Raw genomic sequence first — 20,443 nt, 5'->3', positions numbered from 1 at the left:
CATGTCACCCTGCGAGGAGTTCTGCAAGGACAGTTTGCCTCATAGAATGATCTCTTGGATAAAGACACCCTCCCCCATTGCAATTACAGAGCACATCTCTTAGTCAAATGGAGCTAAGGGACTTCTTTGTTTTTGTTCTGTCTGAACGCTTTTGCAGAAATAAAGATTTGATTGATGAAGGAATGGAAATCTTTACACAGTCAAGGGAATCCCTTGAAATCTTCAAGAATGGCTCCCAGCTCCTGGTAGTCTTCATATCAAAAGGCAATTAAGAGACATAATGGGGCCAGGACAGAGGGAGGAAAATTAACCAGAGTGGTGACAGTTTCTTCTCCAGAGACACATTCTGATGGAAGGGGATGGAAATCGGTTAGGGATTCTTCCTCCGAGAGAAGTTGGCAAGTGTGTTTATCTATCATCTATCTATCTATCAATCATCTACTTATCTTTGTCTATGCGCCCATCATCCATGTCGCTGCTTTTTGTGCAGGGTTAGTAGCCCACGTGTGAACTATGACTTGTACTCGATTACTGGTGTTTTTTCTGAAAGGAGGCAGGATAGAAGGTGACATCATCCGAAATGATATTTGAGGCATCTTGTATTGTCTGAGTACATACAGTGTGTAGACACCTTTCATATGTTATCTCCTGACACCAGACCTACCAGATGGGTGTTGTTATCCTTCTTTGACAGATGAATAAACCGAGGCTCAGAGAGGTGAAATGATTTCCTAAGTTACACACCTGGTAGGTGGCAGAACACCATTCAAGCCCAGGTTTGATTCCAAAGAGAGTAGCTCCCCAGTGTAGCACAATGCCTTCCCTAAAGACTTTCTTTACTAGAATAATAAGGGTAATAATTATATTAGTCCACCTAATGATTATTGAAGACTTACTCTGTGCTGTGCTAGTATTTTTTTAGTCACCCTCGCTCAACCCTATGAGTTGGGTCTAATTGTTTATCCATATGCTACAGAGAAGGAAATGGTAGCTCAGAGAGGTTAAGTAACGTTCCTAAGGTCACATAGCTGGGAGGTGATGAATCTGGGACTTAAACCAAGCTTTGTTCGACTTTCACCGTTGGTGCCCCTAACTGCTACACTTACAGTCTCTGGTGGAGGGTAGCTTAGGCCATCTGTTTATATGGTAGCAAATATTGCAGTAAATATTTGGGAAAGAAATATCTATTTGTAGTTCCTCCTTCCCCATCCTGTACTCCAGCCAACCTCAGGCTTCCACGCTCCCGACACAAACACTTCAGGAACCTTCCCTCTGCATTTTCCCAAGTTGTTCCTCCATCTTAAATGTTGTGCTTTCTTCCTAGCATGGCCAAGACCTACCCACTCTTCAAGGGTGAGCCAAGATTCCATGTAAGCTTCATCAGTACTAACTTACACTTGTAAAATGGATCAAGCCCTGAATAAGTCAGGTGAACTCATGTGTAGCAGTATGCAACCTGCACAAAATTCCATTACAGATCTTCTCTGTCTGCTGGGATCTCAATCATGCTCTGGGTCAGAGGCTGCATTCTAATACTGGAGAAGGACACTGTGATTCTCTGGGGAATGGAGATCTACCGAACACAGTTCCAGCCTTGTTCTCTTGAGGCCAACATTATAATAAGTTTCTGCCGAAAATGGGTAATATCAAAGATATTGCTTTCCACTCCAGCCACTCTGCTGTCTTCACTGGCCTTGAACTCTTGGCTCACCCCCCTATTTCATGACATATGAGGTCTCTTCTGCACGCTCTACTGTCTTTTAGGGACCAGTTTTAATTATTTCTGCCTTGATCGGATCCCTGCCTCCTGCTGAAGGCAACATCTTCGCACTCTGACCTAACCTTGCCCTTTTTCTTATCCTTTTGGAAACTCTGAAACCCTCCTTATGATTATAATTATTATTTGTGAAATGACTTTCTTCTCTGCTACACTGTAAGTTCCTTGAGGGCAGAGACTGTTTTATCATTCATCTCTCTGTCCTTGGCCCCTGTCTTTGAGCTTGGTACCCAGCATTGGTCAATTTACAGTTGATTACAACCCAGTAGCAAGAAGATGAATGAAGTCGACACACAGCTTGCAATGGCTTTTACCATTGCTATCACTGGCATGGATTTTTAATATTTGGGCTCCTCATGCTATTATGAGTCATCACTATACCCCAGTTACATTTTTTGGTGGCCAGTATGTGTGAATTGACTCCAGTGAAGAATATTTTTATATCTTTGTCGTTTCAGAGCCATGAGCTTGCATCTCACTTTTCTTATAAGCTATAAGTCAATGAGTAAGACTTTTTTTGAGCTTCAGATCCCTCATGGGAATAGGGGAGGAGAGAATGGCCATCTTTTGTGAATATTGTCGAGGTAGAATGTGACAACACATGCAAAATACTTACTTTGGTGCCTGACTCGAGGTTAGCTTACAATAACTGCTGGCCTTCTTTCTTCTTACTCTGATATTGTGATTGTTATTGTTAATATTTATGGAGTATCTGAAAACAACAAGGTAATTTATCCATTTGCTCGTAGAGGTCTTTTCTTATCATTTACTAGCCATATACCCCAGAATTAAATTATGTCCAGGAGTATTGGTACAATGGATTGCACGGTGGACCAAAATGAGCAGTTCTGTGATCTAGTGTGGATTCTGCAAACCAGCTTGGTGGCTTTCATGGTCTTCTTCCCCTTTTCTGTGTCTACCTCCCATTAGCAACACCTGAATAAGCCATAATTATAATAAGGATTACATTGATCCTTTTAAAAGGAGTTGGTGCTTACAATGTCTCATGCCCTGTGCCAGGCGCTCTACGTGCAGTATCTCATTTATTCTTCACAACAATTGATTTTTGAGGTGAGAAAACCAGTGCTCAGAGAGGTAAAATGAGTTGCTCAAGGTCACGCACTGCTAGTAAGTGGCAAATCCAGTATTTAACCGCTGGCCTGTCTGAAGTGAAAGCCAGGGACTTGGGTTCCACCACATGTTTTCCTTCCATGCCTTTGTCCCATTGCATGAGAGACCTGTGAGTGGAGTTTGCTTCCCAACCCTGTCCCCACCCTCTGACTACTTGGAACTGGTTGTTGGATCTGGTCTTGTCAATTAGAAGAATTCTCTCTGCAGAGACCCCTGTCACAGTGTGATATTGCACAGCAGATTTTCAGTCTGAGCTTTTAAATTATCCATGTCATCTCAAGCTGTGCGAGGAGCTCGAAAGCCTGCTTCCACCCAACCTCATTTAATCAAGCAACACGAATGTGCAGAAAATCACACACTACCTCCAATCAAAAGGGAAGAAAACTGACACCTGTCTCCCGTGCACTGTGTGTCAAGCATCTTGTGATGAAATCCCGTTCGTTATTGACTCTCGAGAAGGAGCCTTCATTTTACCCACAAGTGGTGCTTTTCTGGGTGACCTAGAGACTGGCACCAGCAACTTTTCTGAGAAGAACATTGACACATGGCCACTCATGCAAATTAGAAACCCCATCTGGGTTGACTCATTTTATTGTATGCTCTGCTCAAGCGAGTACCTGGGTTGATTCATTAGGTAGGAACAACAGGTCCACCAGCCAGCCTGAATAAAAACAGCGGAGGGAGGGGCAGAGATGGGAGGCACTTATCAGTGTTCCAGCAGCTCGGCAACCTCTTTTCTTATATAAAGCATCTCCAATTAGGCTACTTGTGTTTCCGGTCTGACTTCCTTAAAGTCCCTGCTTTTATAAATAAAGACATTTGTTTATGAACATACTGGGGTTGAGAAGTAAAAATAAGAATTGCAAGGATAATACTCATCATGTATTGGAGCCCAGTGTTGCTCTGCACATGGATTTGATTTCTATCTGTAGCAACTCCAGAGGATAACTGATATCCCATTTACGCAGGAAAAAGCAGAAGTTCAGAGAGTTTAAATAGTCTTAAGTTGCCACAAAAAGCATCGATGTTGTTATTGCTGTTGTAGTTGTGTTTTGTCTTTTAGTGTGAATGAGAAGATGGGAAAATGAGGGAAGAGTTATAGCCATTTTGTTCACACTACCAAGTCTGTATTCAAAGGGCTCACATTTTGTAAAGGACATTCTTCCCTTCAGCTCGTAGAATTATCTCAGGAGCTTAATTAGCATAGCTTTATTCAGTGAAGTGTCTCTGAGAAATAAAACATATTTTCCTTGAAGCTTCAATAGTTTGAGTCCCACCCAACCAACTGTGACTTTCTTAGCATTGTTCCAACTTGCCTATTTATTTACTTTGTTTGGGTTTCAGATTCCCTTTGGTTAAAAGAATGGAGTGGGGATGGTAATGAGAGGAGAGGGAAGTAGTGATGTGCTATTAAATGTTTAAAAACTGGCCTTAAAAATGAGATGTGTAACGTTTGTTGATTTCTGTGGTGTCAATACTCCCATCATGGCCAATTTCAAGCTACTAACTTAAAGTCAAAGAACATGAATTTGTGCACTGTTGACACACATCTGCATGGTAGGAGGAACGCCACTCAAAAATGCAGTAACTCTGTTTATGGGTTTCCAGAGACATTCGATTTAAAAAGAATTTGATTGAACAAATACTTATTAAGTGCTCTCAACTCAGTTCTGCCATTATGAGAGAGAGAGAGCTCTAGATACAGGCAGAAGGATATCCCGAGGTCTGGCTAGTACAGATCTAAATATTTGTATGGGGAAACTACCCAAGACTGAGGGAATTTCGAAAATTCTTATTTTTTTTTACCTGTAAGTGGAAATGGTAGTGTACAATTCATAGACTTTTCATGCAAATTACAGATGACTGCTGTTGGTGTAAATGCCACAAAGTGCCAGACATGAAGGATAGTGATAATGGCAAAGGGTGTGACTAGTTCACAGTGGAAGACAGGGATTTCCAGTTTCTGCTTCTGACCACTCACTTCTCTGAAGTTTTCAGAGGAATAATATACACAGAGAGTTAAGCTAAAAGCACTTTCCTGTCGCCTGGGTCTTTGGCCCCAAACCCTGTTGGAGAGTGCAGATGAGTTAGATTCAGTGGAAGGAAGAGAACCCTTTCCTCCATGAATTAGCTTTAAAGTGTGGTGGACAAAAAATACCTGCTTTATTTCCACCTAAAAGTCCAACCTGGATTCTTAGATTTTAATGGTTCTAATTTTAACGGTTCTAATGCAAAGAAAAGCTAAGCTTTCCGCTGCTAAAAGAAAACGCAGAAGAGAAGTCAGGCTGCCTATGTCACTTCTTTTGAGTTTTCCTCTATGGAAAATATGGCCCCATGAGTGTCTTGGATCAGATTCCATCAGTGAGGATTGTGTTTGAATTCAAATGATCAGACATGTGATTAACTGTGGCTTAAATATCACTAGATGTCGTCCTCATGGCTGAAAGATGGTTGCTTTAATTCACACTATTATATTGCATCCATATCAAGTCAGAAGATGAAGTCAGAGAAAGGACACAGAGCCCAAGGGTCATGAAGTGGAGGGTTCTCCTTCAAAAGCTTTCCTGTTTTCTCCATCTGGCAATGTATGCTTTTCTGTCATTAGCAAGTAGATGATCGTAAGATCTCTCCTAACTGCAAGGGAATCAGGAGGGATGAGTATTTTCAGGTAGGCACATTACTTTCCCTGACAAAATCTGTTTTTTCTTTGTAAGGAAGGAGGGGATCGTGGATATTGAGCAGACAGTTCACAGTGTGAGCCACACAGACCCTTCCAGATTAGCAAAGAGATGGGGATAAAGGAATGAAGATCATCATCACAGTAAACATTGGTGAAATATGGCTGAATTATTATAAGTATTGTGTTTTGACCATGTCAAAATACCCAGACAAGTTTTACTGAATTATTAGAGTGATCTTTTCTTGAAAAAGTATCTCATTATTTGCTTTTGAGGCCAATAAAATCCAACAGAATGGTTTGTAGTCCTGTCATGGTGGGTGGATACTGTCAGAACAGATGAATCAGTCTATGAGTGTATAGTAAAAATGTACAAGTTATTTTCTGGGTCTTTTTTTTCTGATTTTTTTGGAACACCAAGCCTCTCTTACTGAGAGGACTTCCCCTGCTTGTCTGCTACTCCAGAGAGTTTCACTCTAGGATCAACTGGTCTTCCATTTTCAGCTGGGTCACACAGCCAGTAATAGGCAGAGTTTCAGAGTTCACGCTCTTAACCATTATGTTATATTGCCTCAGAAGATTCAAAGAAAGAGAATTTTTTCCCAGCCAGTGGGCATAACCATGTAACAGCAGAGCCTTACATGTTGTGTCTGCCATTTTGTATTATTAAGTACTATGTGCCACAGGCATCTCTGAACATTTTCCTACCCAGACCATCACCCCAGCTGTGAGGTTGGAGGATAGATTGGGATCATGGATGGGGAAGGATGTCTGTTTCATACACTTCTTAGGTAATAGTACCAATGTTTTTTCTTTAATGAAATATGATGATGGATCATCACACTAAGGGCTTTATATGCACTGACGTGTTCATGACTTATAACAATTCTATGAGACTAGTACAGCTGTCACCACCCAGGAGGAAAGAGAGGCTCAGAGAAAGAAAGTTACTAGCTTGAGTTTGCCTACTTGGCTTTGGGGTGTAGACTTTCTGACTCGGTCTCAGTTTTAACCTTTTCACAAACACAATGATTTGTGCTTTAGATCATGTCAAACATCCCTGGGTCAGAGCACTTGTTTCATAATCTACCCGAGATGAAAGTGATTGTGATAAAATGTCATAGATCTCTGTGTTTCCATTATAGAATATTATTTAAAATTTTATTAGTTTTATAAAAATTGCATGTGGATTCTGAGTCACTCACAGAGTTGTGAATGTTGGGGTTAGATCATAGAACCTTGCGGTTTATTGAAGGAATCTCTGTTACTGGAATTTTCATTCATTCATTCATTCATTCCTCTGGCATAGGTTAAATGCCAACTGTGTGCCAGCACCACATTAATTACTGCACATACAGAGATGGGCAGGACACGGCTTGTCTCCTCCAGCAGCTGGTGGTAATGGATATTTCTATAATCAACTGAGAACAAATTAGATGCTTTTCTCCCCTTAGTACAGCAGTAAAAGCTCTAAGGAATACAAAAGAAGTAAAAGGTAGCACTCTTATTCTTTTGAGAAAACAGAGGGAAATACATTAGTGATCAAAGTGGATCAGAGTGAATGTGACTGTGCTTCTGGTGATAAAAGAGTCATGGGGAAGTTGAGATGAGCTTATGAAGTTTAATTCACCAGGCTTTGCCTCCCCAAATAAGAGCTTGGTTTTAGTCAAATGGCCCTGAATTTTAATCCCTAAACTTTCCATTAACGAGCTGTGTGACTATGTGAAAATTATCTAAACTCTCTGATTCACAGTTTGCGTTTTGTTAACTTGGGGATGATTATTCCTGTCTATTAGTTTTGTCATGAGGAGGAAATTTGAAAGCCTCTGTGCATTAATTTACTTTTACCACTGTAATAAATTGCCACAAACTTAGTTGCTTAAAACAACATAATTTTATTATCTTAACAATTCCGGAGGTCAGAAGTCTCAAATGGGTCTCACTGGGCTAAAATCACGATGTTGGCAGGATTACATATCTTTGTGGAGGCTCTGGGGAGGAAGCCATTTCCTTGTGCTTACCAGTTTCTGTAGGCCACCCACCTTCCTTGGCTGGTGACTCCATTCCTCTTCAAAGCCAGCAATGGCTGGTAGAGTCTTTCTTACCCTTCATTACTCTGTCACTCTCCTTCTGCTGTCTCCTTCTTTCATTTAGAAGGACCTTTTTGATTACTTTGGGCATACCCAGGTGATCCAGAATAATCTCTTGATTTCAAGGCCAGCTGATTAGCAACCTTAATTCTTTTTCACAAGTTCTGAAGATGAGGAAGAAATGTCGTTTGGAAAGGGTGTTATTCTGCCCACCACATTGTATAAAGGGCATAGTTCAGTGCCACTCTTACAGATGGAAGTCAATAGAGGATGATTATTTTTATTGTTATTTCCCAAAAGGAGTCCTGTGCAAATCTAGACAACTCTGAAGTCTCGATTACTCCTGGTCTTAGCTTCTCTCTTCCTTCTGCCTGGAACTCATTCTGCCATCTTCTCCTGTCACTTGCTCATTCTCTAAGGATTTGAGTCAAATGATCCCTTCTTCACAGTGTCTTCCTTGAATGACCCCAGCTGGAAGAAGGTGGCTCTAAGATGATTAAAGGATAGTCACATGTGAAATAATAAGGTCATTCTTGGAGATTTGCCAAGATTTCTTACTGAATATGTGAATTTGGACAACTCCCATCATCTCTAGAGGCTAGTTTTCTCACCTTTAACATAGACATCATGATAAGTGCATCAAAGATTTCCTGAAGGGATCAAATGATATGACGTATGTTGTGTATGACGTATGGTTTATGGACTTATGGCCAGGCAGAAACTTCGTATCAGACAAAAGAGAATTACGAGAGTGGTTTAAGTATTCTGTTTAATCAGGACAGAGCCCAATTGAGTCAGCCTAATTGGAACTTATTTCTTTCAACATGTGCCTGTAAAGCACCTGAAGTTCAAGGTGATTAATTCCTTGAAGTAAGATTCAGTAGCACCAAGTGCTTCTAAGGAATAAGAATTCAGAGAGTCCTTGGAATTGGTTGTAAAGGGTTTTAATTTATGGAACAAATGCGACTCTTGTGAGGTGTAGCAGGCAAACAAAAGAAAAAGGGAAGAAATTCATTTCTGGAGTTAGAATCCTGGTTGCCCTTTGCTAGCTTAACTACTTTAGACAAGTAGTTAGCTACCTCCGTCTCCAATGGCCCGATATCTTCTTTGGTTAACACTTGAGACCGTGCTTTCTCTCACACAGGATTTATGGAGGATCAAACAGGATCGCGTACATGGAAGTTCCTTATACCGGTCCTGGCACAGTGATGTTTAATAAATCTTAAGCATAACTGTCACAGCTCCAAGCACAGTATGGTAGAAGAGTGATGCATAGCCTCGGGCAATGATTGACCCATTTCATGTTCAGAGAAGAAGCCCTTAGAATATTACAGCTGCTGGTGGTGGTGGTGGGATCTGTGCTTCTTCCTTTGATGATGAAATTATTGAAATGCATAGGTCATTTATTAAAGAAACACTAAAAGTGACATCTTGTATTTGTGTAAATCAGAGTTTGCCAGTTATTGGCCCTGTGGGGATTCAGCTTGCAAATGTGTTTCATTCTGTCAACACAGTGCTTTATTGTTCGCAGCTGCTAATTGTTTTTGCTGTTGCTATTGTCATTGTCACTGACTTATGAACTGACATTTGAAATTTTAAAGATCTTTTATTAAAAATCCAAATTTCTGGGGCTGGCTCAGTGGCATAGTGGCTAAGTTAGCAAGCTAAGCTTTGGTGGCCCAGGGTTTGCCAGTTCGGATCCTGTGCAACTTATCAAGCCATGCTGTGGCAAGCCTCCTGCATATAAACTAGAAGAAGATGGGTGTGGATGTTAGCTCAAGGGCTAATCTTCCTCAAAAAAGAAAAATCCAAACTTCTGTCTTTCCCTGAAAACCCGAAAGATCTAGCATTACACAGCCAACATCTCCGCACAGTGGTAACTAACTACTGCTAAGTGGCAGCTGCGTCCTATAGAAAGGGCAGGGAGCCTCCACTCTGCCTCAGTCTCTGTCACACAGATGATGGTGTTCGTGGTTATTTATTATTGTGCTTCTTTTGTGGATTTCACGATGGTAGAAAACTGTGTTCGTATAACGAGCTATTGCTCCTACGGAAAATACACGGTTAGCTTCCTGGGAGCCTCCAGTCACAACATTTTCATTGACTGATCAATACATAACCTTGTTTTAGGTGCATTTCTGTTTAAAGGCACTGCATTATATATATATACATATATATGTATATATATGTATATATATGTGTGTGTGTGTGTGTGTGTGTGTGTATATATTCTATTCATTAACATTGAGCTCATGACCAATAGCATGTAACTCATATCTGAACAAAGCTTATCTAACACATGATTTTCTCTGTAGGGCACATCACAGCCTTCTTGCATTTAGGAACACAAGCCAGCATTTTAGCTATACACTGGGGCCATTTTAAATAGCAGAATCACCAACAAAAAGCACAAAATATATTGCACTAGACAGACTGCAAAAAGACCCTTGTTTATAGTATGAGAGCTGAAAAAAGAAGGTAGAGTGCTGTCTTGTTCGACCTCAAGTGGAAACACGTGCATGAGGTGATTCAAACTCTTCGCCACTGTGTGCATGTCTGTGAATGACCCTGAAGGCATTATGAGTATTGCAGGTGGTTACAAATAAATTTTACCAACTGGGAAAATTCACAGACGCAGAATCCATAAATAATGAGGATCAGCCGTATGTGATTTGAAATATGTTCTCTCACCCAGTAGATTGTCTTTTAATCCTCTAAATAGTGCATTTTGCAGAGCGAAAGAACAAAAGCTTTTAATTTTGCTAAAGTCAAATTTATCGTTTTTTTAAAAGGATAATGCTTTTGGTGTCAAGTCTAAGACTCTTTGCTTAGCTCTAGATTTCAAAGCTTTCTTCTATTTTTTCCTAAAAATTTTTGCAGTTTTACATTTTGCCTTTGAGTCTATGATCCACTTTGAGTTAATTTTCATATAAGGTATGAGATTTAATTTGAGTTTTCTGTTTTGTTTTGTTTTTGCTCATGGATGTCCAGTTGCTTCAGGACCATTATTGGAAAGGCTATCTTTCCTCCACTGAATTGCTTTTGAAACTTTGTTGAAAATCACTTGGGTATATTTCTGCCCTTGTTACTGCTTGGGGAAGTAGAGATCCAGGCTCCCCTCAGCGGGGTTCTCATCACCATCCCTTAGCAGTGAAAATCTGGCTTCCTACTCAAGGCCTTTTCTTGCCAGGTGAGAGAAGGAGGCTCATTATAGCTTGGCAATGTGGACATCTGGGGTTTCACTTGGCCTTTGCTGGTGTGGGTAGAGGAGAGGCCACAGTTTTTCTGTATTCTGTATTGCTTGGTGGAGTAGAACTACTATTGTCTAAATTTTTTTGATCATGCTAGGCTGCCCTTTGCCTGATGTTTGTCTAGAGAAAGCAGGTGTTTTTGTTAGGGTTTGTTTTTGTCTGCAGCCATTAGCATTTCTGGGTGGTTGGCTTCTGTCTGGGATATATGAGGCAAAAAGAAAATGCTGAGAACTCACTATTATGTCTTTCCTTGGACTTGAGGTCCCTAGACTGTTGGCTTTGTTCTCAACTTTTAAGAATTTTCTTGTTTGTTTTATATATATTGTTTCAAGTTTTTAGTTGTACTTAGTGGGAAGAATAGGGAAAAGTATGTCTACTCCATCTTTCCTGGATGTAGAAGTCATGACAGTTACTATTTTTTTTTTTAAATCTTCATTTTACAGATACAAAAACAAGTTCAGAGAAGTTGTGTGATGTACTCAAAGACACACAGCTCTCAAATGATGTCACTCAAGCAACATGAATGCAGTCCCAGTGCTCTCCTCAGTTCAACGTATACACGAACACGAGGCTGTCAACAGAAACACTCTATGAGTATATTCAGAGTGCAACAGAGTCAATAGCAGAATATTCCTCAGCCGTGAGCTCAGTGAGCCATGGGAGACTGATATGTTCATGGTCTATTTTACTTCTGTTTCACTGTTTTATTCACATTCCATTTCACAATGAGTTTGAAATGAGTGGAAAGGGAGAACAATTATGAGGCCAGAAATGTTCCCAAGTGCTTGCAAACAAAAGGGTCATTAATTGCAAGGCACAAAACTTCAAAAGATGCTTCTGCACCTGTAGCAAAAGAGGACAGATCAGAGGTTTAATGACAGCTTGGGAACCTGCATGATGTTCTGAAATGACGGAATTTGGAAATGGGGATGACATATTCCAAATAAAGGCACAGAAATAATCTGAGAAAAGTGTTTGGCAATACTTATGGGATTAGCAACTCAGCTGCTGTCTTTCTAAAGGAAGTATTTGTCTGTGTCACAACGTAATAGCAACTCAATTCATGTGCAGATTTTCTACCATGCATTAAAGATCCTATAAAATGAACTTTTCTGATGAAAGAAAAATCATACTTCTTAATGTACCTGTGTCATGTGACCTATCTATTCCTTTTTCCCATTCCCATCACCACCAACCTTGTATGTGTCTAGTATGATCTCAAGTGAACTCAACTTTTTGTCTCCAGCTTGGCCCCATCCCATCCCTCCCCTACTGTGCTGACAGAATGAATCTCTCTTTGATAGCAGATGATCATTCATGCCTAGAAACTTTCATGGTTCCCTATGACCTTTAGGATTAAGTCTAGGTATTTTTAGAAAAAGCAAACAATAAGAAGTCTGATCTTCAGCAGCCTGTCCTCTGCTCTTTTCTTAGGTATTACCAGATCCGAGTGACCTTGAAGGTGTCCTCAAGGATCCCCCACAGATTGAGCGCTTCCATCGTTGGGCAGACAGGTGAGCAGGAGGATGGCAGTGGGGGGCTTCTTCCCCACTGGTAAACCTTCATTTATCACTGTATGCCAGGGCACAGCAGAGTGCAAGGTACATAGAGGCACTCAGTGAATCATAATTGAACGTTGGAGGAGGAGTGAATGTTGGAAATGGAGACCCACTGTTGGAGTGGCCGTGTGTGTACATTGTTGCAAGGGGAAACTGGCTGAAGGAAAACATACTTTCCCAGGAGCAGCTGGCACTTGGGGACAAACCTGGCTGTGGGAGATTGGCTAAAGTCCAGTCAGGGAGGCAGAGGATGGGAAATAGTGTCCAGCAAGTAGGTAAAAGCAAGCCTGCTGTCAAAGAGAATCCCCAAATCAGCTAGATATAGGGGTCTGAATAAGTAGGCAGTTGTGGTAGCACTTTCCATGCATGCCAAGGAGTCACAAGCAACACTCCCAGCTTGGGGAGAAGGATTACCAAGGACAATTCAGGCTGTAATCTGAGGAGGCTGGAGTATTAGTGGGTATCCAGGGTCCCAGCAGGTACTCAGTGTAACAAAGTACTGAGTCAGAAATGTAAAATTTATTACATAAGAAATAAGAGTAGGCATGGAGATTATATTCTAGTAGTAATATTTACATTAGTAAATTTGGGAGAGTGTATAGATCAGCTAGACCCTAAGAAAAAGGAGAAGCACTTAGTGATGGAGGAGAGAGAAAATAAGGAGACAAAAAGACAGAACTATGGAATACCTGCTTAACTTTAACTATACAAAGAAAGGTACCCAAGAATATAAGAGGAGTAAAATCCAGTAGAGTTGAGAGTTCTGGTCACAGCCACCTTTGATAAAATTCATTTAGAATTGCCTTGGTAATTAGACCACTTTGTTATTGGTAATAATATTATAGTGAGTAAAACTGCATGCAGTTGAATACCCACAAATTGGGAGTGTAGATGCGGTGGTCTGCTTAGCTCCATGTGGAGGAGGCGTGGGAGGTGTGGGGTGGAGGAGGCTGCTCAGACCACTCAGGGGACATCAAGGGGAGGCTGATGGTTTATGGCCACAGGTTGACTCGAGCATGTGATCGAAAAAGAGAAAGATACTGCTGACCACCTGCTTCTCTCTGACTCTGGGCAGAGTTAAGTGTTAAATAATAGTTCAGTCACCACATTTCCAAAGTGTTTCTTCTCTTCCACTCTCCTCCTCTCTCCGGGGAAGCAATGAGGCGTCTGAGACTTGTGATCACCTGCTCTCCTACGCCCTGTGTAGATCCAGTTTCCCTTTGCTTCTGCCTGTGTCGCCCCCCCTCCCCGCCCCAACTTCTTCCAGGAGAAGGTTCACAGAGGTGACCAAATGAGTAGAGAATTTGAACCCTGACATTGCAAGAACTAGCTGCGTGATCCCAGGCATTGGCAGCTTGAGCTTCATTTCCTCCCCTGAAAACCGAGTGTAAAAATCCATTTTCTGTAGATTTCTCGTCTGAGAGATTATAAATGAAAAGGACGTTTTATATTTTATAGAGATCAGAAATGTAAATGTGCCAGGACAGGGACTGGCACAAAGCAAGTACCCAGTCAGTCTGACGACTGAGTGGTCAGATGACCAGGGGTGTGAAGCCAGTGGGTCTTGTTCTCGGGGACAAGTCAAAAGCCTGCGGTGGGACCTGGAAATCAGGTGGGACTAATGCCCAGCTGACCTAAAGAAAGCCATCCCCAGGTTCCTGACAAGGACTCAGCTTCTCCCCTGTGACTATAGAGCGTGAGCTCAGTTCCTGTCTCTGGCTGAGCCTTCTCTGGGAGCACAGGCCTCTGCTGTGAGGACAGAGGACTGCCAGGCATCCAATAGCTGGCAGAGCCCAGCAATCACCTTGGGAAGAGAAGGACTTGTAGTGATGCTGTACAAGACAAGAAAAAGAAAAATGAAATGCAATTTTGGGGGAAAAAAGCTATTTTCTTCTTTGGTCTAGTTTGGCACAGGGATAATTGTGGTGCAAGTGTTGTGCCCTTGATTTTTACTCGAGCATGATATTTGGAACAGAATGCTAACACAGAGGCCAGTAATAATTACAAGAAGATGGCTCCAAGGGTGAGGAATACATAGCATTTGTGATTTCTTCCTCGAGGTGAATTTTCCAATTATGTTACTTTCAGTTAGATATTGTTGCATTACAAAGTGTTCCGAAACTTCGTGGCTTATACAATTTATTTGTGATATTTTGAGTAGTCTGGGCTTGGTTGGGTCATTCGCCTGCTGCTTTCAGCTAGATCTCAGTGGAGGATGGAGTATCCAAGATCATTGTATCAGAGATGTCTTCACTCATATGTCTGATCCCTCAGCTAGGGTGGCTGGACCAGCGAAGGGGACTGCTGAGCTTCTGTCTCCAGTTGGGTAGTGCGACTTCTTACATGGTAGCCCAGCTCACAGAGAGAAAGAGTAAAAGTTTCCAGGCTTCTTAAGGGCCAGGTCAGGAACTGGCACAGGGTCACTTCTCCCATATTCCATTCATCAAGGCCAGTGGCAAGGCCAACCCAGCTTCAATGGGAGGGAAAATATCATAGACTCCTTCATGGGGCACCCTCTGTGTGTACAGCAACGAGAGGAACTTTTAGCAGTCATATTTGCATACAATATTTGCATACAATCACCCAGAGTAGTTTCAATTACCTGCATGTATTTCTGAGTAAAAAATAAAAAAGGAAAAAAAATATATGTTTAGACAATGAAATATGATACCTTGAAAAAGAAGGAGTCAAAACATTTGGGATCTAATAATATCTTCGACACTCGTTAGTTGAGTGGTCTTGTTAGGACAAATTATTTAACTTGGATTTTTTGTTCCATTTATCTCTGAAACAGAAATAGAAAAGGCTTGCTGTGTCTAGAGATGCAGAATTCAGTAGTGGGAAGGCCGCAGTCTCTGGACTTTCTAGGTTCAAACCCTACTTCTGACACTTATCAGTTGCATGGATTTAGAGAAGTTATTTAACCAGGTTGTTTTTCCATTCCCTCACCTGTAAAATGCGGATGGTAAGAGTACCTACCTCATAGATTTGTGGTAGAGACTGAATGGATTATGCAAGGGAATGCCTAGAATGCTACGGACACATAGTAAGCTCTCAATGACCGTTAGCTAGAATAAGCAGTGCTTTTTATGCATAGAGTTGTTTACTTAGCAGCATTCTGCTCCACGCTGGTCCCAGGGGACACCTCCTTGAGGAGAAGAGGCTGCCTTCATGCCCTGGAGGAGCTTCCAGTCTTCTGAGGGAGACAGAAGTGTCACATGAATACAGTAGAGGTGGAAAATGAGATGACCATCAGATGGAGCAGTGGGACCATCCAGCACTGCCCATGCCAGCAGCCCTATGGCTTTGTTGAGGAAGGGCTTCTGAAAAGAGATCTGGAAGGACGAGAGGAGTTGGGAAGGACCAACTTCTGGATGGACCCATAAAGGTAGGGAAGGATAACCTTGGCAGAGGTATCACACTGACCAATATCACTGGGACCCAAACAGAGCAGGGGCATTTATGGGATAATGAGCAATCTGGTGTGGCGGATGGCAGGAATGGGCCAAGATCAGAAGAGAAGCAGCTGCGGGCCAGGTTTGGAGACCATGTTGTGCCATAGAGAGCAGATCGATTTGGTTTCAAAGGCACAGCCAGGTGAAATCAAAGCACTTAGATGACGTAAAACCAACGCTGTTCAAACACGAGATGTTGTCTCATAAATTAAGGGACGGAATTATACATTTTTCTTCTCTTTTTAAATAAATCCGTTCTCTGGTAGCCACATTATATGGAAACATGTTTCAATTATATAGATGATTTAGATACTGCTTCTCTAGATGCAAAACAATTTCTTATTGGCTTTTCCAAGCTAGATATTCATGATTAGATTCTGTGAATAAAAAAAAATAATAATCCTCTATGTGAAATGGAGGCGTAACCTGCGTACCATTGTGTTTTCTTTTTTCAATACTTTTTAAAAAGGTGATTTGGGGAAGGTTTCTCCAGAAAACTGATGGTTTGTCTTATCTGAGTTAACTGCTTATCTCCTAGGACAGACTGTGACAGGCTTTGAGCTCACCTCAGTTAGGAGCAATCCTTCCCCTGGGCATTCTAGAAAGATCCTAGCATTACAGAATGGACAGGCACCTGAACAGGTGACTACAATTGGAACAGAGCGTCAGATCTGCTCATGGAACTGGGTGCAGGACACAAGGAAGCTGCTTCTGTGCAGATGTGGGTACAGTTGGGGAGGTTAGGCCCTCGTGCTCAGTATGAATCTAAAGGCCACAGAGTCTTGGTCATTACCAAAAAGAGAAGAGTATAAATTATAAGTAATCCTCTAATGATGCCCTGAGGCCAGGGCATCCCTCGGCTGTTCTAAAACACAAAAGGAAAAAGTCCTTGTGGTATCTTCCCATTGTTCTCCTTTAACTTCACTGAAAGTGGAAAAATGTTTAGATTGAGGAATCTGGTTTTTAAGGGGGCAGGTCCTCCAGCAGAAGGACATAGACTCAGATAGTCACTTTAAAACCCTACTCGTCCACTTTAGAGCCACATGTGCCAGGGCAAACCCTTCAACCCCTGAGCCTTCGATTTCCTTTTACTGTAATGGGGCTAATAATCTCTTCTGCCTACAGTTGCTGGGGTTTTTGGGAGCATGATGGTGAAGCCTTTAGCACAGTGTTTCACACATACCTGGGAAAATAAAATGTAGCTGTTATTATTATCAGTTAATAAAAAAAATCTTACCATGGATTCAAGGAAAGTTTGTCGATGGAGCCAACAGAGGTGTTCTCAAGATGAAGGTGATCCAGAGGGGATGTTTAAACGGGGTGATTTGATGTAACTGAGACAAAGGGAACCCACAGCAGGGGTGAAGGGAAGGCGTGGTTGACTAGGAAGGATGTGGCTGGACGTTAAGTCTGAAGGCGAGACGGAAAGATGGAGGCTAGAGAGTGGGATGCAGGAGTGGCTGGGACCGCAGGGTCAGGACCCAGCCTGTGACTAGCAGGATGTGCTGACCCCTGGTGTCTGCAGTGTTGTGTGAGCACCTTGGCCTTAGGGCATGACACAGACTGTGAGAGGCTTTTCATATTGTTGCTGTAGCCCTGCACACCTTGTAGCGATAAAGGTCTGAAAATCCAAGGCGGAGCCAGGCTGCACTCTCTCATCTGACAGTTGCTAAAATGAGGCCCATCAACAGGAATTGGCTTGCCCCCAGGGAGTCATGCAGCCGATAGAACAGAACAGAAACTGGGGCCACACTTTGCCTTAATAAAAGTTGATGGGGACTCTCAGAAAGTTCATTTTGTGTCTCAGTACCCAAGTTGAATGTTACTTTCACTATTCTTAGTAATCATAAGATATGACATATATATGTGTATCATGTATATATCATGCATATATATACATACACCTATATACATACATATATGTACATATGGACATACATATCTATATAATTGCATATATGCATATATGTATATATAATTGATTTCAAATGGTCTATTTATCTGTTTGTATGTATCAGTGTCTACAAATATAAGTGAATATACATATAAATGTACATATGTGTGTATATAATTGATTTCAAATGATTTCTCTTATTCCTAAAATATACGCTATACTTACCCTTGTCGGTCAGTTGTAGGCCATTTTGATCTATGTCAACATTTGCCTCAGTTCAACAAACTTTTCTGATGCCTCCTACAAGCCAAAGTACTAGATTACAATTCTGTCTCCAGTTGCTGTGTGTGTTTTTTCCCACACCACCAAGCAATTCTCCAACCAGCTGGGTGTCCTACAGTTCAGCTCAACTCTGACACTATCTACTCAGAGGTAGCATCATATTCCTCACGTTCAGGCTCAGTCCTACAAGCCTGTCCCCCGCCCAACTTCAGACACCAATCACCAGTCCAGCGCTTCTGACCTATGGGCTATAGATGGAAGCTTCCCATGATCCCTTCCTGGGGTTCTAGTAAATTGCTAGAGCAGCTCACAGAACTCAGAGAAACATTTTGCTTAACTTAGGAACAGCCAGGTGGAAGAGATGCGTAAGGCAATGTGTGGGGAAGGGTGTGGAGCTTCCGTGCCCTCTCCAGGTGTGCCGCTCTCCCAAAAACTCCACGTGTTTGTGTTCACCAACCCAGAAGCTCTCGGAACCCTGTCCTTTTGTTTTTTTATGGAGGCTTTATTACATAAGCATGATTGGTTAAATCATTGGCCGTGGAAGATTGACTCAATCTCCAGCCCTTCTCACCCCTGGAGATTCAGGCGCGGGACTGGAAGTTTCAATCCTCTACTCGCAAGGTTGGTCCTCCTGACACCCAGCGCCCAACCCTAGAGGCTTTCCAAAAGTCATCTCGTCAACATAAGACACCTTCTCCAATCTTATCACTTAGGGAGTCCTCAGGGTTTTAGGAGCGCTGTGCCAGGAACAAGTACAAAGATCAAATATATATTCCTTATTACAAATCATAATATCACATAGGCCCTGAAAGATACAGAGATGAATGATAATCAATTAAAATGTGAAGGTTAAGGTATTCCAGAAAGAGAAACCAGAGGTGAGAAGTTAAAAAATGTGATTCTGCTTACTTCAAAGGCTTGCTTACATTTTCTGGTCCCACGGATTTGTTTTCTCTTTTCTTCTGAGTTCAGGGTTACAAGTAATTGGCTTGTCTGTGTCTGTGAATAAATGTTAAGTATACTTAGCCTTGGCTATTTCCTTCCACCAAAATGGTGCTCTTTAATAGATTTTGCAGTCTCCTCCTACCTGGAGGTGTTATTTTTTTTCCCTCCTTAAGGGAATGATCAATGATGTCAGACTTGGGGGAGAGAACTGTTCAAGCTTATCGAGTCTGTGCAAAATGATTAGGCACAAAACAGGCATCTGCTAGTCATTGCTCATCAAAGCAGAAGAAAAGATAGCACAGTAAATTGTGGAAATGTATAAAACTTGCCATGATTAGTTTTAGTAATGTTTTGAGAGGTAATTTCCATTTCCATTAAGTGGAAGCATTTAAGAGTTTCTCCGTGTAGGGGGTGGGGAGAGAGTGTTATTTTTCAATTGAATCAATCTAATTTCTTTTCAGGGTCCATTAAAGTGCACCTAAATATCAAATATACCTGTTTTCATGGAGAATATTGAGCAGGTAAAACACTGCAGCCCCCAGGCTCTGAGGGCCCGCCTAGGGCCAGAGGAAGGTGCTGCTCAGGGCGTCAGGATGGAGGGGCCTGAATAAGCCAGGACTTAAAGGCTGCTCTCCCATCTGCACACGGGTGGCCGCAGTGAACTCAGGAACACTGAAGCCCAGAGTCCTTCACCTTTGACTCCCTGTGCAGGCCAGAAATCTGCCCTGCCAGCTGGTGCAGTGACCCAGCTCCCTCTGGGGCCAAGCAAGAATTATCACGTATACTTTGTCCTTGAGATCAAATCTTAAAGTCACTTGACCTCTAAGGCCCTCCCTCTGGAAGCTTTCTTCTGTCTCCTGTACTGTCATTCCCAGCTCTCTGCCTCTGCTCTTACTGTTCCTTCCTCTTGAAAGGCCTATCCCTTCCTTCATCACCCGTTTACCACGCTGGTCCGCTAGACTGGCAGAAAGAATCTATGCAGGTTCTCTAAGGGCCATCTCCTGCCTCTGTCAGACTACTGATTCCCTGTCTGAGTGTCCTCCTCACTGCCTGTGTACGTGCAGGGTCTGTCCCCTCCCCTACTCCCCCTCCCCAACTTCTGTGCTTGCCCTGCCCCATTTCACTGTGCTTTCAGTCACTGTCACCAGCAGGGCTGAGGCGGGGAGGGCAGGGAGGAAGGGGTGCTTCACCTTGGAGGACCACCCTCAGGCTCCTGGAAGCACTTTATCCAAGATTTGAACTTGCCTTGGCATTTGAGTCCCACTGTCCCCATCCCTACCTCCAACGACGCTCCAGAGTCCCCTGTAGGATCAGGATGACATAGCCTTCTGGGGACCTCTGTTGAAATGTGCCCATACCTGTCTTCCTGCTTCCCTGTCCTG

At 42.3% G+C, this 20,443-nt stretch overlaps 1 protein-coding gene across 10 annotated transcripts in view; it reads left to right on the top strand.

Annotated features, from left to right (window-relative positions):
* The window catches only part of FAM135B (family with sequence similarity 135 member B), a 284,316-nt gene that overhangs the window by 131,851 nt on the left and 132,022 nt on the right, over positions 1-20,443 (top strand). For 7 of the 10 annotated variants that reach the window (XR_011543248.1, XR_011543250.1, XR_011543252.1 and 4 more), the window contains exon 3: positions 12,361-12,440. The exons of 2 other annotated variants lie outside the window; for them this stretch is intronic. Coding sequence is in view for 2 of the 8 variants with exons in the window: in XM_008523206.2 (XP_008521428.2) it covers positions 12,361-12,440 (80 nt within the window). In the remaining 6 variants the exon portion in view is untranslated. Of the gene's footprint in view, positions 1-11,369; positions 12,441-20,443 lie in introns of all 10 variants that reach the window. One more of the 10 variants, XM_070631015.1, reaches the window with a different exon arrangement.

This window comes from Equus przewalskii, chromosome 8 (genome assembly GCF_037783145.1).
Source record: "Equus przewalskii isolate Varuska chromosome 8, EquPr2, whole genome shotgun sequence".
Taxonomy (NCBI): Eukaryota; Metazoa; Chordata; class Mammalia; order Perissodactyla; family Equidae; genus Equus; species Equus przewalskii.
The sequence above is the reverse complement of the archived record's forward strand: the minus strand, read 5'-3'. Positions and strand labels throughout refer to the sequence as shown.